Genomic DNA, 20971 nt, shown 5'->3' on the forward strand with positions numbered 1-20971 from the left:
CAGAGCTGGCCAATAGTCCACTAAACACGGTCTAAGAGATGAGGGAGAGCTTGCCCTTCCTTCAAACAGGAGGATCCATCTCTTCCTTAATTCATGTCTCTCCTGCCTTTTCTACAAATGTAGTTACTTATGATTTCAGCATAGTAGGGTGTTTGTAACTGACTTACAGACCATTCAACCGAAGGTTCACAAAAGTACATACATTATCACTAATAGGGCTTTGCTACTTTAAAGCAAAAAAAAAAAAAAATCTTTCACTAAGCCTATTCATTACCATTCCAACATGCCATGTCTGCTTTGTCCACAAAAACTGAGAACAGATGTGTCACTGAACACATTAAGAGGCAAAGAAATGTAGAAACCAAAAGTTCACACTTTAATTTTAATGCTGAGCAGCAAAGCATGAGTTTTCAATAATGCAAATCATGCTTGATGGATTATTTTCAAATTAAAACTGGAACTAGTGTCACTGCATGCTATTTTTTCATTTATAATGTTCTAATGTAAAATTCACTAAGTGTTTAATAACTCACCATAATTACAAAAAAAAAAAGCACAGTACATTAAAAAAGCCATCATTTCACTTTTGTTAATTTAACTGTTTAGAGGAAAACCACAACGTAAAGTCATGCCCTATGTAGCACCGTGTTCTGTACTGATGCTCACGCTAGACAAAGGAAGAATAAGTCTGACAGTGTTCCCTCAGAATAAAAATCATTACACAAAAGCCAGTATTTGAAGGATCTGGGATATTTAAGATAGTTTATAGCAAAAAAAAAAATCTGAAGTCTCTCTCGGCTTGATCTATAGCTCCTAGACAAGGAAAGCAAGGAAAAACTTTAGGCTATTTTTCTTTATTTTAAACTGTATTTATTTAATTTGATAGGACAGAGAGACATTGAGATGGAAGGGCTATAGAGAAAGGAGGAGAGACAGGGAGATACCCGCAGCACTGTTTCACCACTCCTGAAGCTCCCCCTGCTGGTGCAAAGTGGGGGGCCGCTGCTGGTGGGATTTGAGGGCAAGAATCTGGCTCCTTGCATATGGTAACATGTGCACTTAACTGGCCTGGCCCACTTTATGCTATTTTAATAAATGAGTGGTTGAGTAAAGAAGAAACATAATCATGTTTATGTTTTACCGGCAATGTAGATGTGGTCCAAGATGAATATTTTCTAATGGTCAGAGCCATCTAAAGTTGGAAACATCTAGGAGGTACGTCAGTAGGGGTCAGACCACAATACAGATGAGAGAAGGAAGTCAAGAAATAAAGTAAGGCGGGTAATACCAGTTATGGTCTACTGCAGTAGCCTCAAGGGTTCCAAAGGGGTAGACAGAGAGACAGAGCAAGTGTGGGGGGCAGTGCCCTAAGGTGGAGGAACATGACCATTAGTGGAGGGTGATGTATACTGACATCTATCTTGGGGACATGTACGACTGTACCCGTAATGACAACAGTCTGTAACACTTCCTCAATAAAGTGATTAAAAAGAATCTCTGGGGTCCTGGATTTTACCTTATGATCTTTTAGAGGCCTGTTAATCCTGGGGTTCTATGGTTATGATACACATGGTCCCCAATGTGGGTCAAGATTTAAATTAAAATCATCTGGAGTCTTTCCTGACTGGAATAAGTCCACTTTTTTTTTTTTTTAACTAAAGGGATTTAACTCCCACATACCTTTTATTAGGTGGTACATTTATCTTGCTTCAGTTGAATCAAAAGTTATATATATTCTACTATAAAGTATTTTATTTTTGTTCAATATTGTATATGTTGTTTTTTTTTCTAAATGTGTGCCAGCCAGGTATCTTAATAGATCAGAAATGGTATTCTTTAGTGAAGAAGACTTCAACATTTTAGTCACAGGATGGAAACAAAGCATGCCAGAGGGAATCTATAAAGTTCACTCACCCTTACAGTATATTTAATCACAAAAAATGATCCCTAGAATTCATGAAACCAATTTGATTTTAATCATAAGGTGGTTAGGCTACTTACCACAAAAGAATAATAAATCTTGAATCCAGGTTTAGCCACAAAATAGTCATCGGACTTGAATGTTATTTTAATTTGGTTTGTTCGTGATGTTATCCTTGGAGGGACTTCCTTATGTCCACACCACCGTCCTCTAATAACAGTGCTGGTTTCAGAGATGTCTTCAACTTCCACAAAATCATACCTAGGATAAATATCATATGCATTTAAAAGGTGGGTTAAAGTAAACTTTGAAATTTATGCTTTCACTGAGAAGTTCAAACATACAGGTAGGATTTGCCATCAGCTACCAATTAAAATAAAAATTATAACCTACAGAAAAAATTTAAAAGAAAGGCCAGGTTTTTCTAAAATCCAACTTCAACAATCTGGGAGATCCCTTGCACACATTTACCCATGACTATTCTCAAATCATCAAAAGAGTCTGTTTTTGATCATATGACTTAAAGTTTTCCTTGAAAAAAAAAGATTAACTTTAACTATTGCCATATTAAAGAAATGGAGCTCTTAATTGACTACCCAAATATTTACTATATATAGGTTTTCAAAAAAAAAAAATAGCTATTTTGAACAAAGTTACCAGATCTAGTGCTTCCTGAAAAAAAGGAAGTGACCACAAAGATGTGGAAAACAATACTTCTAAAATCTTACAATATTGGAAGCTGTTGTAAAATCAGTATGTTTTTTATAAAAATACATGATCTGGGGGGCACACCCTGTTAAGCCAACACAGTACTTTGAGGGAGGATTTGTGTAAGGACCAGGGTTCCAGCCACCACTCTCCCACCTGCAGTAGAGATGCTTCACAGATTGTGAAGCAGGTCTGCAGGTGTCTGTCTATCTTTCTCTCCCTCTCCTTTATTGGATAGGACAGAGAGAAATTGAAAGAGGAGGGGGAGACAGAGTGGGAGAGAGAAAGACACCTGAAGATCGGCTTCACTACTTGTGAAGACACCTGAAGATCGGCTTCACATCTCGCCCCCCTCCCAGGTGCAGAGCTAGGGGCTTGAACCCTGATTCTTGGACTTAGTAATATGTGTGCTTAACTGGATGCTTCACCGCATGGCTCCTCTCCCTCTCTGTCTCACCCCTCTCAATTTCTCTTGGTCCTATCTAATAAAATGTGGGAAAAGAGGACAGGGTAGTATCACACTGGATTAAGCACAAGAAACAGAGCAAGGTTCCCAGTTCGAGTCCCCGGCTCCCCACCTTCGGAGGTAGGTGTTGCTTCACAAGCGGTGAAGCAGGTCTGCAGGTGTCTATCTTTCGCACCCCCTCTCTATCTGACCATCCTCTCTCAATTTCTCTCTGTCCTATTAAATTCTCTCTTGTCTTATCGTATTAAAAATATGGGGAAAGGGGGGGCTGGGCGGTAGCGCAGTGGGGTAAGCACACATGGACCGGCATAAGGATCCCGGTTCGAGTCCCCGGCTCCCTACCTGCAGGGCAGTTGCCTCAAACGTGGTGAAGCAGGTCTGCAGGTGTCTGTCTTTCTCTCCCCCTCTCTGTCTTCCCCTCCTCTCTCCATTTCTCTCTGTCCCATCCAACATCGACGACATCAACAATAATAACTACAACAATAAAACAACAAAAGGGAACAAATAAGTAAATATTAAAAAAATATGTGGAAAAATGGCCTGCAAGAGAAATGGATTAATAGTGCCAGAACTGAGTCCCAGTGATAACCCAGGAGGCAAAAATAAAATAAAATAAATAAAACGGGGGGAGGGATGGTCACCAAGAGAGATGGCTAGGCAGTGTTGGCACCAAACCTCAGTGATAACCCTATAGGCAAAACCAGAAAAAAAAATCTTTTTATATAACACAACAGCAGTATTTCAGCTGCCTATACCCAGAAGTGAAAGAGCTTAGGTTCATAGGTGACCTTTGGCACTGGTCAGAGAACTGGGAAGCCAGATTGAAGAAGACAGGAAAGATCTCTTGTGTATTCTCTCTAAACACGATTCTTGATGTGCCTCCACAGCACTCTCATATAGGAGGCCATCCCTAGTAGCACAGTTCACAGCTTCTGGGGACCATTTGTTTTATGTTCGGACAGCTGATATTTCGGGCCTTTCTACCTGAAGAGTGGAACTACCTGCCTTTTAGTTCTGGATGCTCCTGTCGATCTTACATGCTACTTGCTTTCTAACTCAGAGGCTAGGGGCACACTGCAAATTCTGGTGTGAAAATCAAAATGAGCTGAGGGAGAAGTCTCACATCCATCTTATATTTTTCTGTCCTAGTAACCATGTCATCATGTCTGAATAGGAAAAATGTGCAGTATGGCTTCACTGACCTGTACACTTCAGGTCAATTCTAGGATTAGGCAGGATAAATTAGGTAAACACAACGTTATTGTGATCAGATTTCGTTCATACTGATAAAAAAAGAGCCTCTGTATTTCCTTTTCCTTACTTTCCTTAGGAGCCAAACCAGAAGATTTATGCAATTCTACCCAGGGTATCTCTTGGGTGCTGTGTAAATTAATCTAGCTACGGTTTATATGGTGCTTGGAAGGTGAAAACACTAACAGAGTATCATTACTCAAGCAATAAAATATTACAGTGTAAACATCAAGAAGGCTATGGAACAGATGGTAGAAAATCAATTGCATTCATTGTATATAAAAATATATGTCAATCATATTTATTGCATGAATAGATATTTGAAACTTTGCTCCTAATACAATAGGTCACTCCCACCCTGGTCCACTCTTCCCCTCCCCTATGCAACACCAGTGTAATTTTCATTCTGGATCTGAGGTCAAGAGAACACTACTCTGTTTCCTAGGGTGGATTCTGAGGCAAGTGAGTGAGTTCTCTCCCTTCTCCCCACCACCATTCAACTTTCTCTCCAAAAGGGTTTACTCACTATGAGGATTGGAACCCCAGCTCTGTGGTCATGACAGAATCAAAACCAGGTCCACAGTGGGCATATAGTTTCCCTTCCTTGGCATAGCCTGTGATGACTTTTTAATCTGTTCTGTTTCTTCATCTTCTGTCTTTATCCAGCACAGAAAGCTAGTTCTCCCTTTCAAGGTTAAAAAGACAAGGTCTACTCTAGTTGATTTTCTTTGTAAACATTAGCTGGCTCTTCCTGCAAGCCTGCAGTGCTGCTTTCTAGCATACATTACCCTCTGTGATACTGGAAAGTAATCTTTGCTGTTATTCTAAAAAAAAAAAAATAGCAGCATAATAAAAGCTGTCAGGATAATAAACATGCAACAAAGGACAGCCAACTTTGAGGCACCCTCTTTTTATTATTCAAAGAGAAACAAACCTGCTGAAAGAATTTAGCAGTTCAGTAGTTCATTGGCAATGCAGAACAAGCAATGCAGTAAAGTACAAAACAGAAAAAAAAAAAAAAAAAAAACTCCTTCCCAACCCTCATACATGCTAATTAAGAGTAAGATTCCATCCACAGACTAGCCAGAGAAACAGGCTTTCTCTGGTAAATACATCAAGGAGGTAGGAGAGTGCTAGGTGAGAGTTTTCACCTTCTTGTTGACTCAGAAACTGGAGGGAAAAGATCACCTGAGAACCAGGCCAGGGACTAGGGCCCTCTTCTTACATACCATCCAGGCCTGGTACCCCTGAGAGCCCGCTGACTGCCCCACTCAGCACTTGACCTCATCCTCTCGCTATGTTAGGGGATCCGCACCATACAGAGTTACCACTAGGGTTAGTACCTGGAGTCCTGCCAGCACTGTACATTCCAGAGCCACCAGGTGTATAGGTGGTCTGAGATGCCGGGCGCATCTACCTACTGACCAAGGCTGTTCTCTGTCTGCCAAGACAGGGGCCCTCATGCTCCCTGCTTCCCAAGTCAAGCAGCCTGTCTCTCATGACTGCAGACATGAGGTTCTGTGTCCTGCCAGGTCACCACATCTCCTGTAGTGGCAGTCTATGCTCTGACTTATTTTTGCCTTCTAGGACCGCAAGGAGGGTTTTTGGCAAAGATGTGAGGTACCTCTTGGGCAGATGCAGAGAGCCTGAAGAGAAGCTTGATGTGCTTCTTTTTCTTCCTTTTTTTTCTTTTTTAAAAATTTACTTATTATTTTTTAATATGGTGTAGGGACCTCACTCATGATCAACAAATACGACATCCCTGGCTTAACTTTTCTTTCTTTTTAAAAAAATTAAATTTAAAAACTTATTTATTAATGAGATAGAGAGAATGAAAACATTACTCCAGCCCATGCAATGCTGAATGTAGAGAGGCAGAAGAGAGTGAGAACTAGATCAACATTCTGGTACATACAATGCTGGGGTTTGAACTCATAATGTCATGCTTACAACTATAGCAGTGTAGCCATGACCTCCTGGGCCATGCCATTCTTTAACAGTACCATCTCGTTATTCATGAAGGTCCCATGTAGTTCTGGGCTCAAATCTTGGACCTCACACACTGAAGGCACATTTCATACTGGGTGAACTATTTCCTTCCCCGATCATGGATCATGTTTGAAATGCATCTTTTTTGAAAAAATATTTATTCCCTTTTTGTTGTCATTGTTGTTTTTATTGTTGTAGTTATTGTTGTTCTTATCGATGTCGTTGTTGGATAGGACACAGAGAAATGGAGAGAGGAGGGAAAGACAGACACCTGCTGACCTGCTTCACCGCCTGTGAAGCGACTCCCCTGCAAGTTCGAGCCGGGGGCTCGAACCGGGATCTTTACACCGGTCCTTGCGCTTTGTGCCACGTGCGCTTAACCTGTTGCGCTACCACCCGACTCCCGAAATGCATCTTTTATTTCACCTTGAACTGCACTCTAAAATGGATTCCCTCCACATACCTACAGATCTCATTTTCTGCTTCTTCTAGTCCAAACTGATTGTCAAAGGCAAGTTGTATCCTTGTCTTCTCCTGTGAGTGGAGCCTCCATGTCAGAAGTAGATTCCTGGGGTAGCTGCTCGGGAAGCGGGGACTCTGCAGGTAGCCATTTCCTGTCACCTGGATGGTTTCATCTCTCCGGTACAAGTCTGTGAGGTGATTGCTCTCTGTTAGTAGTCACAACTTGTAGAAATTAGTATTGTTGTTCCAATTACAGGAAAGAAAAAAAAAAGAGAGAGCAGTTTAAAACATCACATTTCAAAAATACTTCTGAATTTTATTTGAAAGTGAAGACCAAATGGCAGTCTCCTGGTTAAACAAACAACATATATGTCTTCTAGTTCCCCCAGCTCCCCAAATTCTGCATAAATCTAGATTTGATGCATAACACCATCAAGTACCTTGGGAGCAATCTTAAAATTATTTTGACAGCAAACATTAACAATGACCTCAGGTTCATTTAGATTGGAATTCAAATAGCAAGCACTATCAAATTATCCATGCTTTCTCTTTTCCACATAAAATAAGTACTTTTTCTATTGACAGTATAATAGTATATCTTCAGTCATCAGGACAGGGATACTTAATAAATGCTTCTACATCACAGAAGGCATGAGCCAAAAACAAATGTGAAGAATCTAGTAGTGCATAATGATTATTATTATTTTTTATTTATTTCTGCCCCCGGGGTTTTCTCTGGGACTAGATGCCTTCACTATGAATTAATCCACCACTTCTGGAGGCCATTTTCCTCTATTTTTGTTGCTCTTGTTATTGTTATTATTGTTGGGTAGGACAGAGAGAAATTGAGAGAGGAGGGGAAGGCAGAGAGGGGGAGAGAAAGACAGACACCTGCAGACCTGCTTCACCGCTTGCGAAGCGACCCCCCTCTAGGTGGGTAATCAGGGGTTCAAACCAGGATCCTTATGCAGGTCCTTGCGCTTTGTACCATGTACGCTTAACCCGCGCTGTGCCACGGCTGGGCACCCACCATTTTTTTTCTTTAAATTTTGGTTACTTAAAATAGGTCTGTTTCTCCTGTTTTTTTTGTGGGTTGTATAGGAGATTCAAATCTGTTATTTGGTTTCTGTTCTGGGATCTTGAGGAAGAATTTCTAAGCTTTTCTCAGTTCCCATGAGATAAAAATGCCTTTGTGGTCAACGAAATGGGTAGCACTCTGCTTTGTCATGTGTGCTGCTAGGTTCAAGCTGGCCTCCATAGCATTTGAATAGGACACTTTGGTTATGTCATTCCTCACTCTCAACCCTGGCTTTTGTGAGCCTATCTGGAAAAAAAAGTCCACTCAAAGCAGTGAAGATGACTGACAAACACCCTCAAAAACAAGAAGAAAATAAAAAAGAACATGTTTCTGTGATGCAGTTTCAGCCTCCAGGACTATCCTGACTTTGTGGCAATAATTCCATTCACTGTGGGCCCCTAAGTATTTTCAGGATGGGAGTTGACCAGAGCAGAAAGATCAACCACATTACTAAAGAGTTTGAGTTATACCAACTCAAGAGGCAGTGCAGTGGGGAGAACTGCAGAGTTGTACAATCTCTGGTATTGCATATGCCACAGTGATGCTCTGTTTCTCTCTCTCTCTCTCTCTCAACAATTTTTTCTAAAAGAAAGAAAAAAAGAGAGCCATCTGATTTCAGCCCAACCTTTGAAAGATATGGGGGAGGTTGAGAGATTGAATTTAATCACATTGTTGGTGCTTCAATCAATCTTGCCTATAGACTAAAACTCCAATTGAAATTCTGGATGACAGTTAGGGTAACTATCCTGGTAGGCGATACCCATGGCTGTGCTGGTGGTGTGTGGAGGTGAAGTGTGGTGGTAAAGAGTAATGCTAACAAGGCAGTGAAAACTCTTCAAGACCTCAGCTTCTGTATCTGTGTATGGCTGATCCTGATTTGTTCCCTTTAGAGTAAAATTAAAATTGCAACTACAGTGCTTTCTTGAGACAGATACAAACTGCCAGCCAATCATTTATTACCACAGGCACTGGCAAATTATGGAAACTGGGTGGGGGGACTGTGGAGACTCTTAAACTTATATAAGTCAGTTGACAAATGTGCTGCGGGCAGCCTGGGGACTACCGAACTCTCAGCTGGTGTCTGAAGTGTAGTCCAGCAGGAACTGGGCCCCTAGCCTGTGAAATCTGACCTAATTCTGGCCCCTGTGTGTCTAACTGTCAGTGCGCAGAGGGTCCATTCCTCCTCTTTCTCAGTAGTGAGAGTCTTTGCCTTCTAGATTTAGGCTTTGTGGACCACCCCGAGCAGTCCTCTGGCTGCTGAGTCTTTGTGTTCTCCTACACAGGTGACTTGGGAATCTGGAATTAGAGAGCCTAACTTGGGAGGCTTACATGCCTGGTGGAAACCACCAAAAGATGGGATTGCTGAGGGTGGTTGTTCAAGTATCCAAAATAGTAGGGTGAGGGTTCAATACAAGAGCCTCTCTCCTTCTCCAAATGTTCTATGAGCATGGGAATTTGTACTTCCGTGTATTCATTTAGTGTATAATATGTTGCTCAGTTAGACTGGGGGAAGTGAGCCTGGCAAGAGCTGGAACTGAAAGCCCAGGTCCAGCACACCCCCTGCCTGGAGACTGATCTCAGCTCTGCAGACAGCAACTTCCTCCAGGGAGCCCAAAGAACCTCCTGGGTACAAACACGTTTCTACCAACTGATGCTTTTCTCTTCCCTTTCCCTCATGCTGATAATGAGGCTCTGGAAATTACTTGTGGAGGTTTAAGGAAATGGATGAAGGAAGACTGATGTGTACTGTCAGTCAACCATTTATTAAATGCAGGCTCTAAATGGACACTGCCAAATTTTTAACATTTCTATTGCTTCAGTAGTACTTTCAGAATTTCTGTCATAGTTTATTAGTTTCAATACCTTTGTGTGCCTACCATTTCTCTAAAGTCTTAAAAAATCTATTCTAAAATGAAACTTTGCATCAATAACGTAAATGAGAACTTGATACCCTTGGCTATGAATAGAAAGTGACCATCAATCTACACAGACAATTATTAAATAAATAAAAAACATTTTGTGGAGCCAGAAGGTTGGCACACCTGATTAAGCACACACATTCCAGTGTGCAAGGACCCTGATTCAAGGCCCTGGGCCCCACCTGCTGGGGGCAGACTTCAGAGGCAGTGAAACAGTGTTGCAGGTGTCTCTTTCCCGTTCTATCCCCCTTCCTTCTAACTTCTCTGCCTATATCAAAAATTAAAAAACAAATAGGGAGTTGGGTGGTAGCACAGCGGATTAAGCGCAGGTGGCGCAAAGTGCAAGGACTGGCGTAAGGATTCTGGTTTGAGCCTCCTGGCTCCCCACCTGCAGGGGAGTCGCTTCACAAGCAGTGAAGCAGGTCTGCAGGTGTCTATCTTTCTCTCCCCTTCTCCATTTCTCTCTGTCCTATCCAACAACAACAACATCAGTAACAACAACAATAATAACTACAACTATTAAACATCAAGGGTAACAAAATAGAATAAATAAATATTAAAAAATCTTTTAAAAAAGCCCACAAATAAATAAATAAATAACCTTCTTAGAAGGCTAGAGGTTGGGGCACACTCAGTTAAGTTTCCTCGACATCCTAGAGGAAACACTCACGAAAGACATGTCTCTGATATCTGATTACTGTAAAAAATGGCGACTAATCCCTAGCACTGCAAAAACGGTATGATCTGTTTTCCATCTACACCATGCCTCGGCCTCGCGTGAGCTTAATGTGCAGCTTGGCGATACGAGAATCTGGCATGAAGCCCAGCCAGTCTATCTTGGCGTTACTCTCGATCGCACTCTGTCATTTCACAAACATCTCATAAAAACTGCAGCAAAGGTGGGCGCGAGGAATAACATCATTGCAAGACTGGCCAGCTCCTCATGGGACGCGAGCGCTTCCACACTACGATCATCATCTCTGGCATTATGCTATTCCACTGCAGAATACTGTGTCCCAGTATGGTTCCGTAGCCCCCATGTCCACTTGGTCGATTCCAAATTATATTCCTCCATGAGGATAATTTCTGGAACTATCCGTTCCACCCCGGTTCCATGGCTTCCAGTTCTTAGCAACATCACCCCGCCAGATATTCGTCGGGATGCGGCATCATCTAAGTTCATTTCCCACGTCTATGCTCGACCAGACCTGCCAATATATGCGGATATCTTCGCCCACCCTGTCCAACGCTTGACGTCTCGTCACCCAATCTGGTCCCCTACGCCTACACTGAACTTCTCTGTTCCAGTCTCTTGGAAACAGAGCTGGCAGTCAGCTGAGGTAAAGAACAAACACCTCATCACAGACCCCTGCAAGCGTCAACCCGGCTTTGACCTAGCACGTTATGATTGGGCCCTCCTCAATCGCTATCGAACAGGCCATGGCCGGTGCGCCGCTATGTTCCATCGCTGGGGAGCCAGAGACGACCCGAACTGCCCCTGCGGCTCCAGACAGACTATGACCCACATAGTCAACGACTGCCACCTCTCCAGATTCAAAGGAGGTCTCGAAACTTTACATCAGGCTCAACCTGATGCTGTTGACTGGCTACGGAAGAAGGGCAAACGCTAGAAGAAGAAAAGTTAAGTGCACATAGTACAAAGTACAAGGACCCATGGAAGGATCCGGGTTTGAGCCCCTAGCTTCCCACCTACAGTGGGGGATGCTTCAAAAGTGGTGAAGCATGTCTACAGGTGTCTATTTTTCTTTCTCTTCCTCTCTATCTCCTCTTCCTCTCTCAATTTCTCTATCCTATCCAATTAAATGGGGGGGGGGAATGGAGCAGTAGATTTGTAGTGACAGCACTGTAGTGACCCAGCAATAAGCCTGGAGGCAAACAAAACAAAACAAAATAATACAGAAAAACAGACTCATTTTTGGGTTCAGATTTCTCCTTTATAAAATAAGGGACTGGGAAGGAGATTTTTTTTCTTTGTTGACTTTCCAGAGTGTTAGCCAGCCAGTGGTTGACTTTTATCTGTTCAGTGGTCTAGATGCTAGGTTCAGAACTGTTTTTTTTTTAAGAAATGTTTTATTTATTTATTTATTGTATAGACACAGGGAGAAATTGAGAGAGAAGGGGAAGATAAAGAGGGAGGAAAAACAGACACCCGCACCAGTGCTACACCATTTGTGAAGCTTCCTCCTGCAGGTGGGGATTAGACGCTTGAATCCGGGCCTTTGTTCATGGTACCATGTGTCCTTTACCTGGTGTGCCATCACCTGACCCTTCAGATATGGTTTTTTGTTTTTGCCTCCAAGGTTATCACTGAAGCTCGGTCGGTACACTATGAACCCACTGTTCCTGGTGGTCTTTCTTTTTTTCCATTGTGGTTATTGCTGATGTTGTTGTTGTTGTTGGACAGACAGAAAGAAATTGAGAGAGGAGGGAAAGACAGAGAGGGGGAGAGGAAGATAGACACCTGCAGACCTGCTTCAGCGCTTGTGAAGTGACTCCTCTGCAGGTGGGGGCCTGGGGGCTGGAACTGGGATCCTTATGCCTGTCCTTGCGCTTCATACAATGTGTGCTTTACCCAGTGCACTACTGCCCTGCCCCATAAGTTTTACAAATGTTGAAAGAGCAATTACTATCTCTAGACCTGAAAAACTATAGTTCACACTGCAGAAGTGTAAATTGTGAACTACTTTTACCCCAACAATGGCAGCACACAACAAAACACAAAGAAAGATTACATGCCAAGTGTCACTGGCAAGTACTTTCTTGGACAAGCAAAGACAGTTTGTGTGTGAAGATCAGGGGAAGGTCTGACCTGAACAGGGCCCACGGGGTTCCAGGAAGACATGGGGAAGGTAAACCTTTAAAGGCCAACTACTGGAATATTTAAAAGACAAGCAACAGTATGTGCACTGGAGACCAGCAGGACAAACTCTTAGCTTTGAACTGAAAAGATCTCCATCCAAGAAGTGATGAAGAGGTTTAGAGAAAAACATCAGCTACAGTAATTTAATAATACTAAACCAGCCCTACAGGAAACATTGATGAGATTTGTGCAGAATAAAAATACTGAACCTTCTCTCTCAAATGAAGGAAATAAAAGAAACAAAGCAAAAGCAAAGCAAATGAAGACAAGCCTTTGATCTAAACCTGCAGGACTAAGGACCTCCAGTGCTTGGGGACAGGAGCCGGTCACCAGGGTGGAGGAAGTCCAGTGGACTTTGGTGGAGGGATTCAGTGCTTTAATGCTTTGGGGGTGTAGTGGGGAGAACTGGTCAGGTTCCTACAAAGTCCTAGGGCCATTAGTTCACTCCTGTAAGAGTTTAGTCACAGCACCTTCGTGGAAAGAATTGCATGAGGCTTTGTGATCAGATATGGAAGACATAAGCCTTTTTACTACAAAGATGTGAGGGAAACCATGCAGAAACATTATTAGGGTGCAAAGGAAGCTCATAGGGCCAGATGCACAAGGACCATGGAAAGTAAAGACCTATTCATGTGTCCTCCTCCCTTCTCTTAAATCTCCAATCTTGCATCACACCTGGTCTAGCTTCCTTGTCACCTGTCTTTCCAATCGTATTACAGTTTCCCAGGTGTATTTATCTTACTAACATTCCTCCCACCACCTGAAGGTGCTTCCCCTCTGCTTTTTAAGAACTGTCTTAGTATTTCCCGGTGCTATGTTTAAGTTCTTCCGCATTGGTACAGGGAAACATGCAGTAATATTAAACAAAGTGACCATATTCTGGCTATTTGAGTTTCAACTGGGAGGTTGTGTGTGGGGGTGTGATAACACATTTTGAAGAGGTGAGAATTTGTGCTTCTAAAACATGGCTTGTCTTGTAAGACAAGATTGCCATCAAAAACAAATAAAGCTGCTGTTAAATTACAAAAGGCAGAATTGGAAGAAAACAACCCTGTGTGTGAAAAAACAGGTAGAAATAGGGAAGTTCTGGAAAGGAAGGAAGCTTATTGAATGGAGGATTACAGACTCAGTGAGAACTATGGTAGTTGTCAAAGGAATGGGACAAGTGTGGAAGCAGCTAGAGAGGACTTTTTGGTGTGGTGGCGGGCATGGTGAGTTACAGTGTAAAAACTATAGCCCTGAGTTTTATTGTATCATAAACCAGGGTTAAATCAATAACCAATAAATAGATAAAAGGGAGACTAACTGTGGTGGCAAGAAAAGATGAACAGGAAAGAGAACTTGGGGTGGGACTATCTCCCAGGAGGCTGCTGAAATACTAAGGCTGGGCTCTGGAAGAGCAGAGAGCAGTGACATCAGGGGAGCATCCTCCTCAATCGCTATCGAACAGGCCATGGCCGGTGTACCGCTATGTTCCATCACTGGGGAGCCAGAGACGACCCGAACTGCCCCTGTGGCTCCAGACAGACTATGACCCACATAGTCAACGACTGCCACCTCTCCAGATTCAAAGGAGGTCTCGAAACTTTACATCCACCTCAACCTGACGCTGTTGACTGGCTACGGAAGAAGGGCAAACACTAGAAGAAGGGGAGCATCAAAGGCCTCTGTCCTTGAGAAAGGACCACGGAGGTGAGAATGAAGTAAGAGCAGTAGCTGATCGTCCTGTGGTCAGTTCACAGGATGCACAGGGGTGCTGGCAGGGGGAAAGGGTGACTAAATGGTCTTTCAGGTAGAGATGAGAAATTAAGATAGGAACTTTTAAGCAAGTTTTGTGGACAGATACCTCGACCTGAGTTGAAAAGACACAAGGGAGGGGTCTGGCTTAGAGAGGGCAGAGGGAGCCTTGGGATTTCTGGAACACTGGTGAGGGACCACAAGCAGGACTGCAGGTGACAACTTGACCCTGACCACAGGGGACCAGCAGAGCTGCCATGTCTAGGTCAGACTGACCTGGAAAGAGGAGGAGGTCTCACACACACAATGACAGGTTCCTGGTGTCAGCCCAGGGACAACAGAAAAAGGACCACAGATCCTAGCACCAAGAAACCAATGGCATTTAATGTGTGTGAGATCTTTGTAAGAAAAAAAGGGACTATATTTCTCTGAACAGCCTAAAAGTGAGATTGTCTTAGTTATGCTTTCAAGAAAACTGAGTTGAGAGTGAGCTGACAGGGCCTTCATTCTTGTGTAGTGTGATGATCAAATTTGTGCTCAGTTTTATAAATTTGCCACAGGTCTACTTAAACTATACTGAAATGGAGTGAAAAATAATTTTCAAGGTTTTTCCCCTGTTAAAAATAAGGTCCTGCCAGAGCTTGCAGATGGCTCCCTGAGGAGAGCAAAGGTTTTATCATTCATGAGGCCCAGGTTGGAATCTGGCACCACATGGGAGTACCATGGAATCAGAGGAAGCTCCATGAATTTTGAAGCAATGTTGTGGTGTTCCCCCCCCTCCCTTCCTCCTTCTCTCTAAAAAACAGAAAAGGGAAAAGTCAGTCTAGGAGCTGCACATGTGTGAGGTTCTGGCAGCATAAGCACATGCACACACCTGCCAAAGCATGTTTATATACAATCTCAAAATGGACGACAGAAAACAGTGCTACAGTGCTTGCTTTGCTTGATGCATTGCTCTTAACTCTCTGCAGGTTTCATGAACAGTATCTAAAGTCTTTCTTTCTCTTTTGCCTCCAGGGTTATCATTGGGGCTCGGTGCCTGCACTATGAATCCACTGCTCCTGGAGGCCATTTTTCCCATTTTTGCTTACTGCCCTTGTTTTTGTTGCCATTTCTGTTATTGTTGGATAGGACAGAGACAAACTGAGAGAGAAGGGGAAGATGGGGGTGGAGGGAAAGATAGATAGACACCTGCAGACCTGCTTCACTGCAGGTGGGGAGCCAGGGGCTCGAACCGGGATCCTTACACTGGTCTATGCGCTTTACTCTATGTGCACTTAACCCAGTGTGCTACCGCCTGGCCCCCTCTAAAGCTCTAAAGTCTATGTATGGTGTGTGTGTGTGTGTGTGTGTGTGTGTGTGTGTGTGTTTTACTATTAGTATGGTCCTGTGTGTGTGTTGGGGGGTACTATTGGCAGATAAAGTTCTGATGTACAGAGAGATCTAGCAATCTTCTTGAGTCCTCAGAGCCAGTGAAGGGTATTTTCAGGCCATTTGTCTTCTGAAATGATGCTCCCTCTTCCCCAAAGTGTAAGAGAAGGCATTCTTCCTTCTCAGTCCAAGATGTGCTAGAGACAATTTTAGATTCTTTGCTTTCTGTAATACACTTTGACTTCTGAATCACATTGTTTACATCTAATTGATAACTTCATGCCAAAGAGAGGCTATTCTTAGCAAGAGAGTTAAAACGAATTATAGAAGCACAGAACAACCTATCGGGGTTAGATAAATACAAATTCTTTATACAAAGTCACATTCCTGAATGAAGGCATGTACTTGGATGTTCCAGTAACAGCTAACATTTATGGATTGGTTGTCATGTACCAGGCACACCAATAATTTGTTTAAATGTCTTATTTAAGGCTGACAATTACCCTATTCAATTAGTAATATCCTCACCACTTTACAAAGGAAGCTCAGAGTTAAAGACAACTATGACCTGAGGTGTGCAATGGTAGTGTTGAAATCAAGAGGTGATCACAGCAGTTTATCTTCAGAAAAAATACTTTTAACTAGTGTTGTAAAATAGCTGTTCAAAACACAAATAATTAGGGAGTCGGGCCAGTAGTGCAGCGGGTTAAGCGCACACGAAGCTCAAGGACCAGCATAAGGATCCTGGTTCCAGCCCCCGGCTCCCCACCTGCAGGGGAGTTGCATCACAGGTAGTGAAGCAGGTCTGCAGGTGTCTATCTTTCTCTCCCCCCACCCCTGCCTGCCCCATCTCTCTCCATTTCTCTCAGTCCTAACAATCAATAACATCAATAACAACAACAATAACTACAATAACAATAAAAGACAAGGGCAAGAAACGGGGAAATAAATATTTAAAAAATTTTAAGAAAAAAACAAAATGCAAATAATTAAAAGTAGCAAATATATCAGTTTCATAAAGAGGATATTTTCTGTGTATGCTTATAAAGCAAATGGATGCTTTACTTAATATTTTGATACAGAAGGAAGTTCACACCCTCATTAACTTTCAGTTCCATAACTGAAAATAGCCAATTAAAATAAAATGCGAAAGTCAAAATGTTGCATTTGCCTATTTTGCCCCTGGCCCTTTAAATAACCTCAGTTTACCCAATCACCTACCCCAGAAGCTGATGGATAGTCGCTTCATCACTCACCCTTGGGATTCATCAAGAACATGGTGCCATGCAATGATTACTCAAGGTATAAAAACAGTGTTTACTAATGGACTATACTAACATATGCACCATATGTGACTACTTTTGCCACTAAACAAACACAATACCCTTGACAATCTGCATAGTGTGCATATGGTGTAAATCTATCATGCAGATACGTTGGGAAAGAAGTAGGCTGTTGAGATCACTGCCAATGTTCACAGCCACCCATCCCACTCTACTGTTTAGCAGGTAACAAAAGCAGCACAGAGATGTACAGTAATGTCTTGCCAGTCAAACTAAGAGCTACCGTCTGGAACAGCTGAGTTTTCACTAGTTCTATCAATCCTAGTTCTGGTGAATTCCCCTCATCACACTAGCTGTTCCGGTCACAGCAGATCATCCTCCAGGCTTCTGATTCCTAAAGCAATAGTTTAAGAGGCTGAATAACGTGGCACTTAAGATTCGTTTCAAGTTCAAGTGATATGACAGTGCACAATTTTCTTTCCAGGAGACAGAAACACTTGTGATTTGACAAAGACTAATAGGCACAGGTGATGCAAGGATGGAACAGCTTTCTGAGAACATCATACAAATTGTTTGCTTCTTTCTAAACTGAGAGTATTAACAGAGGATTGCACTGAGTTGTAAAAACACATTATAGAGGAAATCCTTTATTTCTTATCAACTAGAAAAACATCCCAGGCACTAGCTAGCCACTTAGCACATCAATGGTTGCCAAATATATCAAGGAAGAATTTTAATGCATCCTTTAATGTAGAACTAATGCAGTTCTATCTTATTCTCTCTCTCTCTCTTAAGCTAAGTACAGACTTACCTCTGAGAGTATTTAGATAAAAACCCAGGAATCTAAAAGATGCTTTACAATTTTTTTGAAAGTTTGATAGAAAAAGTAATAATAATAATCATATGCAGAATGTTAAATGCTTTGAAGACCTCTATCTTGTTCAATAATATGACCCCGGAACCCTGACAATCTGATCATATAAAAACAATCAAAATATATGCATTCATAAGTGGATGGTTATGACAAATAATGGACAATAAAAGTTCTAAACACTGAATGACATTTTAAAGTAAAATAACAAGTAAAGGCAGTTTTTTTAAATCAGGGAATAAAGTGGAAAAATGCCCCAGACACAGAATTTCCCAAGAAGTTCAATTATGATGTAGTGAGCCTGACATCTGTGGGGACATATCTAGCAAATACCCCAAGGGTTCGCTTGGGGGAGAGTTCCACTGAAATGACTCTGCTGACCACCTGGTTCAGATCATCATTTTAACAAGGTGACCCCAGATTTTCTGTACTGTTTCCATCAGGACTGGCATTAGTGGGTTCACCATAAACAGCCTGTCACATAAGTTAAAGAGCTCTGACCAGGAAAGAAAAAAAGAAAAAACATGTGCCCAAGGGCAAGGAAACTCCACATTCTTTGGATGATTACTCTCAGATCTGCTGAGCATTAACTAGATCCCATGGTTGTTCTTTGAAATGGTCCAATTTAGAACAGAAGGCTCAGCAAGAGTCATCAAGAGTCACACGTGTGGCTTTCCTAATACATTATTATAAGTATTACGCTAACTCAAACAAGCTTTGCATTTTCCCTCAGTACAGGACGATACAGTGCCGAAGAGAGAGAGCCCAGGACACAAACAGTGCCATTACTGATAGCTGGCAGAGTGGTATCTGATGGAAGGAGCTAAGAGAAATTCAAGAGACAGAGGACAGATGGAGGTCCTAAAATGAGCAAAGGGTAGTTTCTAATAGAAAAATGTGTCAAGTTAAATAAAACACCATCCTTTCTTTACAAAGGAAAAAAGAAAAGAGGTTGACTTTACTTTCAGAATTCATCTTAGATTTAGCCAGGAGAGAAGGGCCAAGGAAAGGTATGTTGGTGACTTCCTCAACCTGGTTTGGGACACATGTCCATAGAGGAAATATGCATATGATGAAAGGTTACATCGCATCCACAATTTAAAGTGTTGGGCAGGGTATATATTCACATCTATGTCTCCTGAATGGTTCCTGCTACCTTACACATCATCTCTTAACCAGGGGAAGAATCATCCTAGGTGAGAGGGAATGCAAAATAACAGACAAAAACTGAGCCCAGCACTTTATGTTCAGGTTAGAAGGAACTTCCTGGCTTCCACTCGAGGTAGAAGGCTGGAATCTAAAGGTTGGGGGGGGGGGTTCTTTGTAGGTGGTGTTTAGTAAGAACTAAAAGCAATGCTTTCCTTTTGACTGAGCTGAAAACTCCTGCAGATGCATCCTCCTTCCCCAACTTTTATTCCACAAATGAAAAGATCCGTTGACAGAGAAAATCCTACTGGTGTCCAACTACTGGAGTTCAACCAGAGTTAATTAGATGGTTTTCCATAAATTATTTCCTAACTTGAAAAGTACAGGGTGAAATATTACCATGTGAACTCCCAATGGTGAAGAGGAGAGTTCATTAGTTCATTAGTTTGGCAACTTAAAAATCAGCATGAGAGGGATACTAGCTATCTACAAAATGGAGGACCCCCCAACTCTTCATCTGCACTATTCCAGCCTTTAGGTCCATGATTGGTCAACAATTTTTTTGGCTTTATATGTTAACTTTCTTTTCAACCACCAGGTTCCAGATACTAAGATGATGCCGACCAGACTTCCCTGGACAGACACCCCACCAATGTGTCCTGAAGCTCTGATTTTATCACATTTGGACAATTCAGCATAATATTTTCTGATTATTTTCTCTTCTTTGGTGTCTTTTCTTGTGTTGTGATATTTACATGTAAAGGACGAGAGAAAAGAGCATTTGATGTTGTAGCAGGTGTGGACAGCAGTGTTGAATGGCATGACAGAAACTACAGAAACGAATTTATTTATTTTATGAAAAAGACCAGAGCAGTGCTCAGCTCTCTCATATGGCCTTTGGGACCCCAGGCAGGCAAGTTCTGTGTTCTAATGCTGACCTATGTCCCTAGTTCTAAAGTTATAATATTATATAGAGTAAAAGACTTCTGGAGGGAGAGAGATATTTTCAATCCTACACTCTTAAAATAAGACAACCACAATGACAACAAATATCTGCTTTAATTAGTACAGACATATCAACAGTTGAATGATAGAGAGAGACAGCAGACAAGATATAAAGAATACGTAAAACCAGGTTGAATGGGATTCTGCACTTTAAAATTTTTATTTATTTATTTGCGGATAAAGACAGAGAGAAATTGGAAAAGGAGGGGGAGATATAGAGAGGAGAGACAGAGAGACACCTTCAGCTCTACTTCAGCACTCCTGAAGCTTTTCCCCCTGCAGGTGGGGACCAGGGGTTTTGAACCTGGATCCCTGTGCACTGTAGTGTGTGCATTTAACCAGGTGTGCCACCACTTGGTCCCTTGGATTCATAAATTCTTCTAGAAAATATTTAATATAAGAAAGTAAAAATTTTAATATAAGTATTGTAAAAAAAAAAACTACAATGTGATCTACAGTGAGTATTCACAGAGAATGAGAGTTTTTTAAAATGTTTCACAACATAAGTTTCATAAGGCTGCAAACAATCCAAACAAAACTGACTGACATGGAGTTGAACTGTGCAGAACACAGTTCTTGAAATATTTTGGTCTTGAAATATTTTGATATTTTTTGTAATAAAGACATTAGTAATCTCTGAAGTATCATCAAATTTAGGGAAAAACTAGCTAGGATTTAATGTAGAAATCGCATGCTTGATGTGGTTTGTATAAACCTAAGTCTATATGCAACATGTAAATTTTATATTACATACCCAATGCACTACTGCCCAAGGTCCAGAGTACCACCCAACACCACACAGAACAGAAAGATGCTTTGGTTTTCAGTCTTCCTATCCTATAAATTAATGAATATTCAAAATACTTCTCACTCTACTAATCTT

General features: G+C 41.8%; 1 protein-coding gene across 1 annotated transcript in view; it reads right to left on the minus strand.

The window, feature by feature from the left end:
- Positions 1-20971, minus strand: part of PDGFD (platelet derived growth factor D) — a 178171-nt gene that overhangs the window by 30204 nt on the left and 126996 nt on the right. The window contains 2 exon segments of the mRNA XM_060179823.1: positions 1936-2182; positions 6799-7003. Coding sequence (XP_060035806.1) covers positions 1936-2182; positions 6799-7003 — 452 coding nt within the window.

The sequence above is a fragment of the Erinaceus europaeus genome, chromosome 20 (genome assembly GCF_950295315.1).
Source record: "Erinaceus europaeus chromosome 20, mEriEur2.1, whole genome shotgun sequence".
Classification (NCBI taxonomy): Eukaryota; Metazoa; Chordata; class Mammalia; order Eulipotyphla; family Erinaceidae; genus Erinaceus; species Erinaceus europaeus.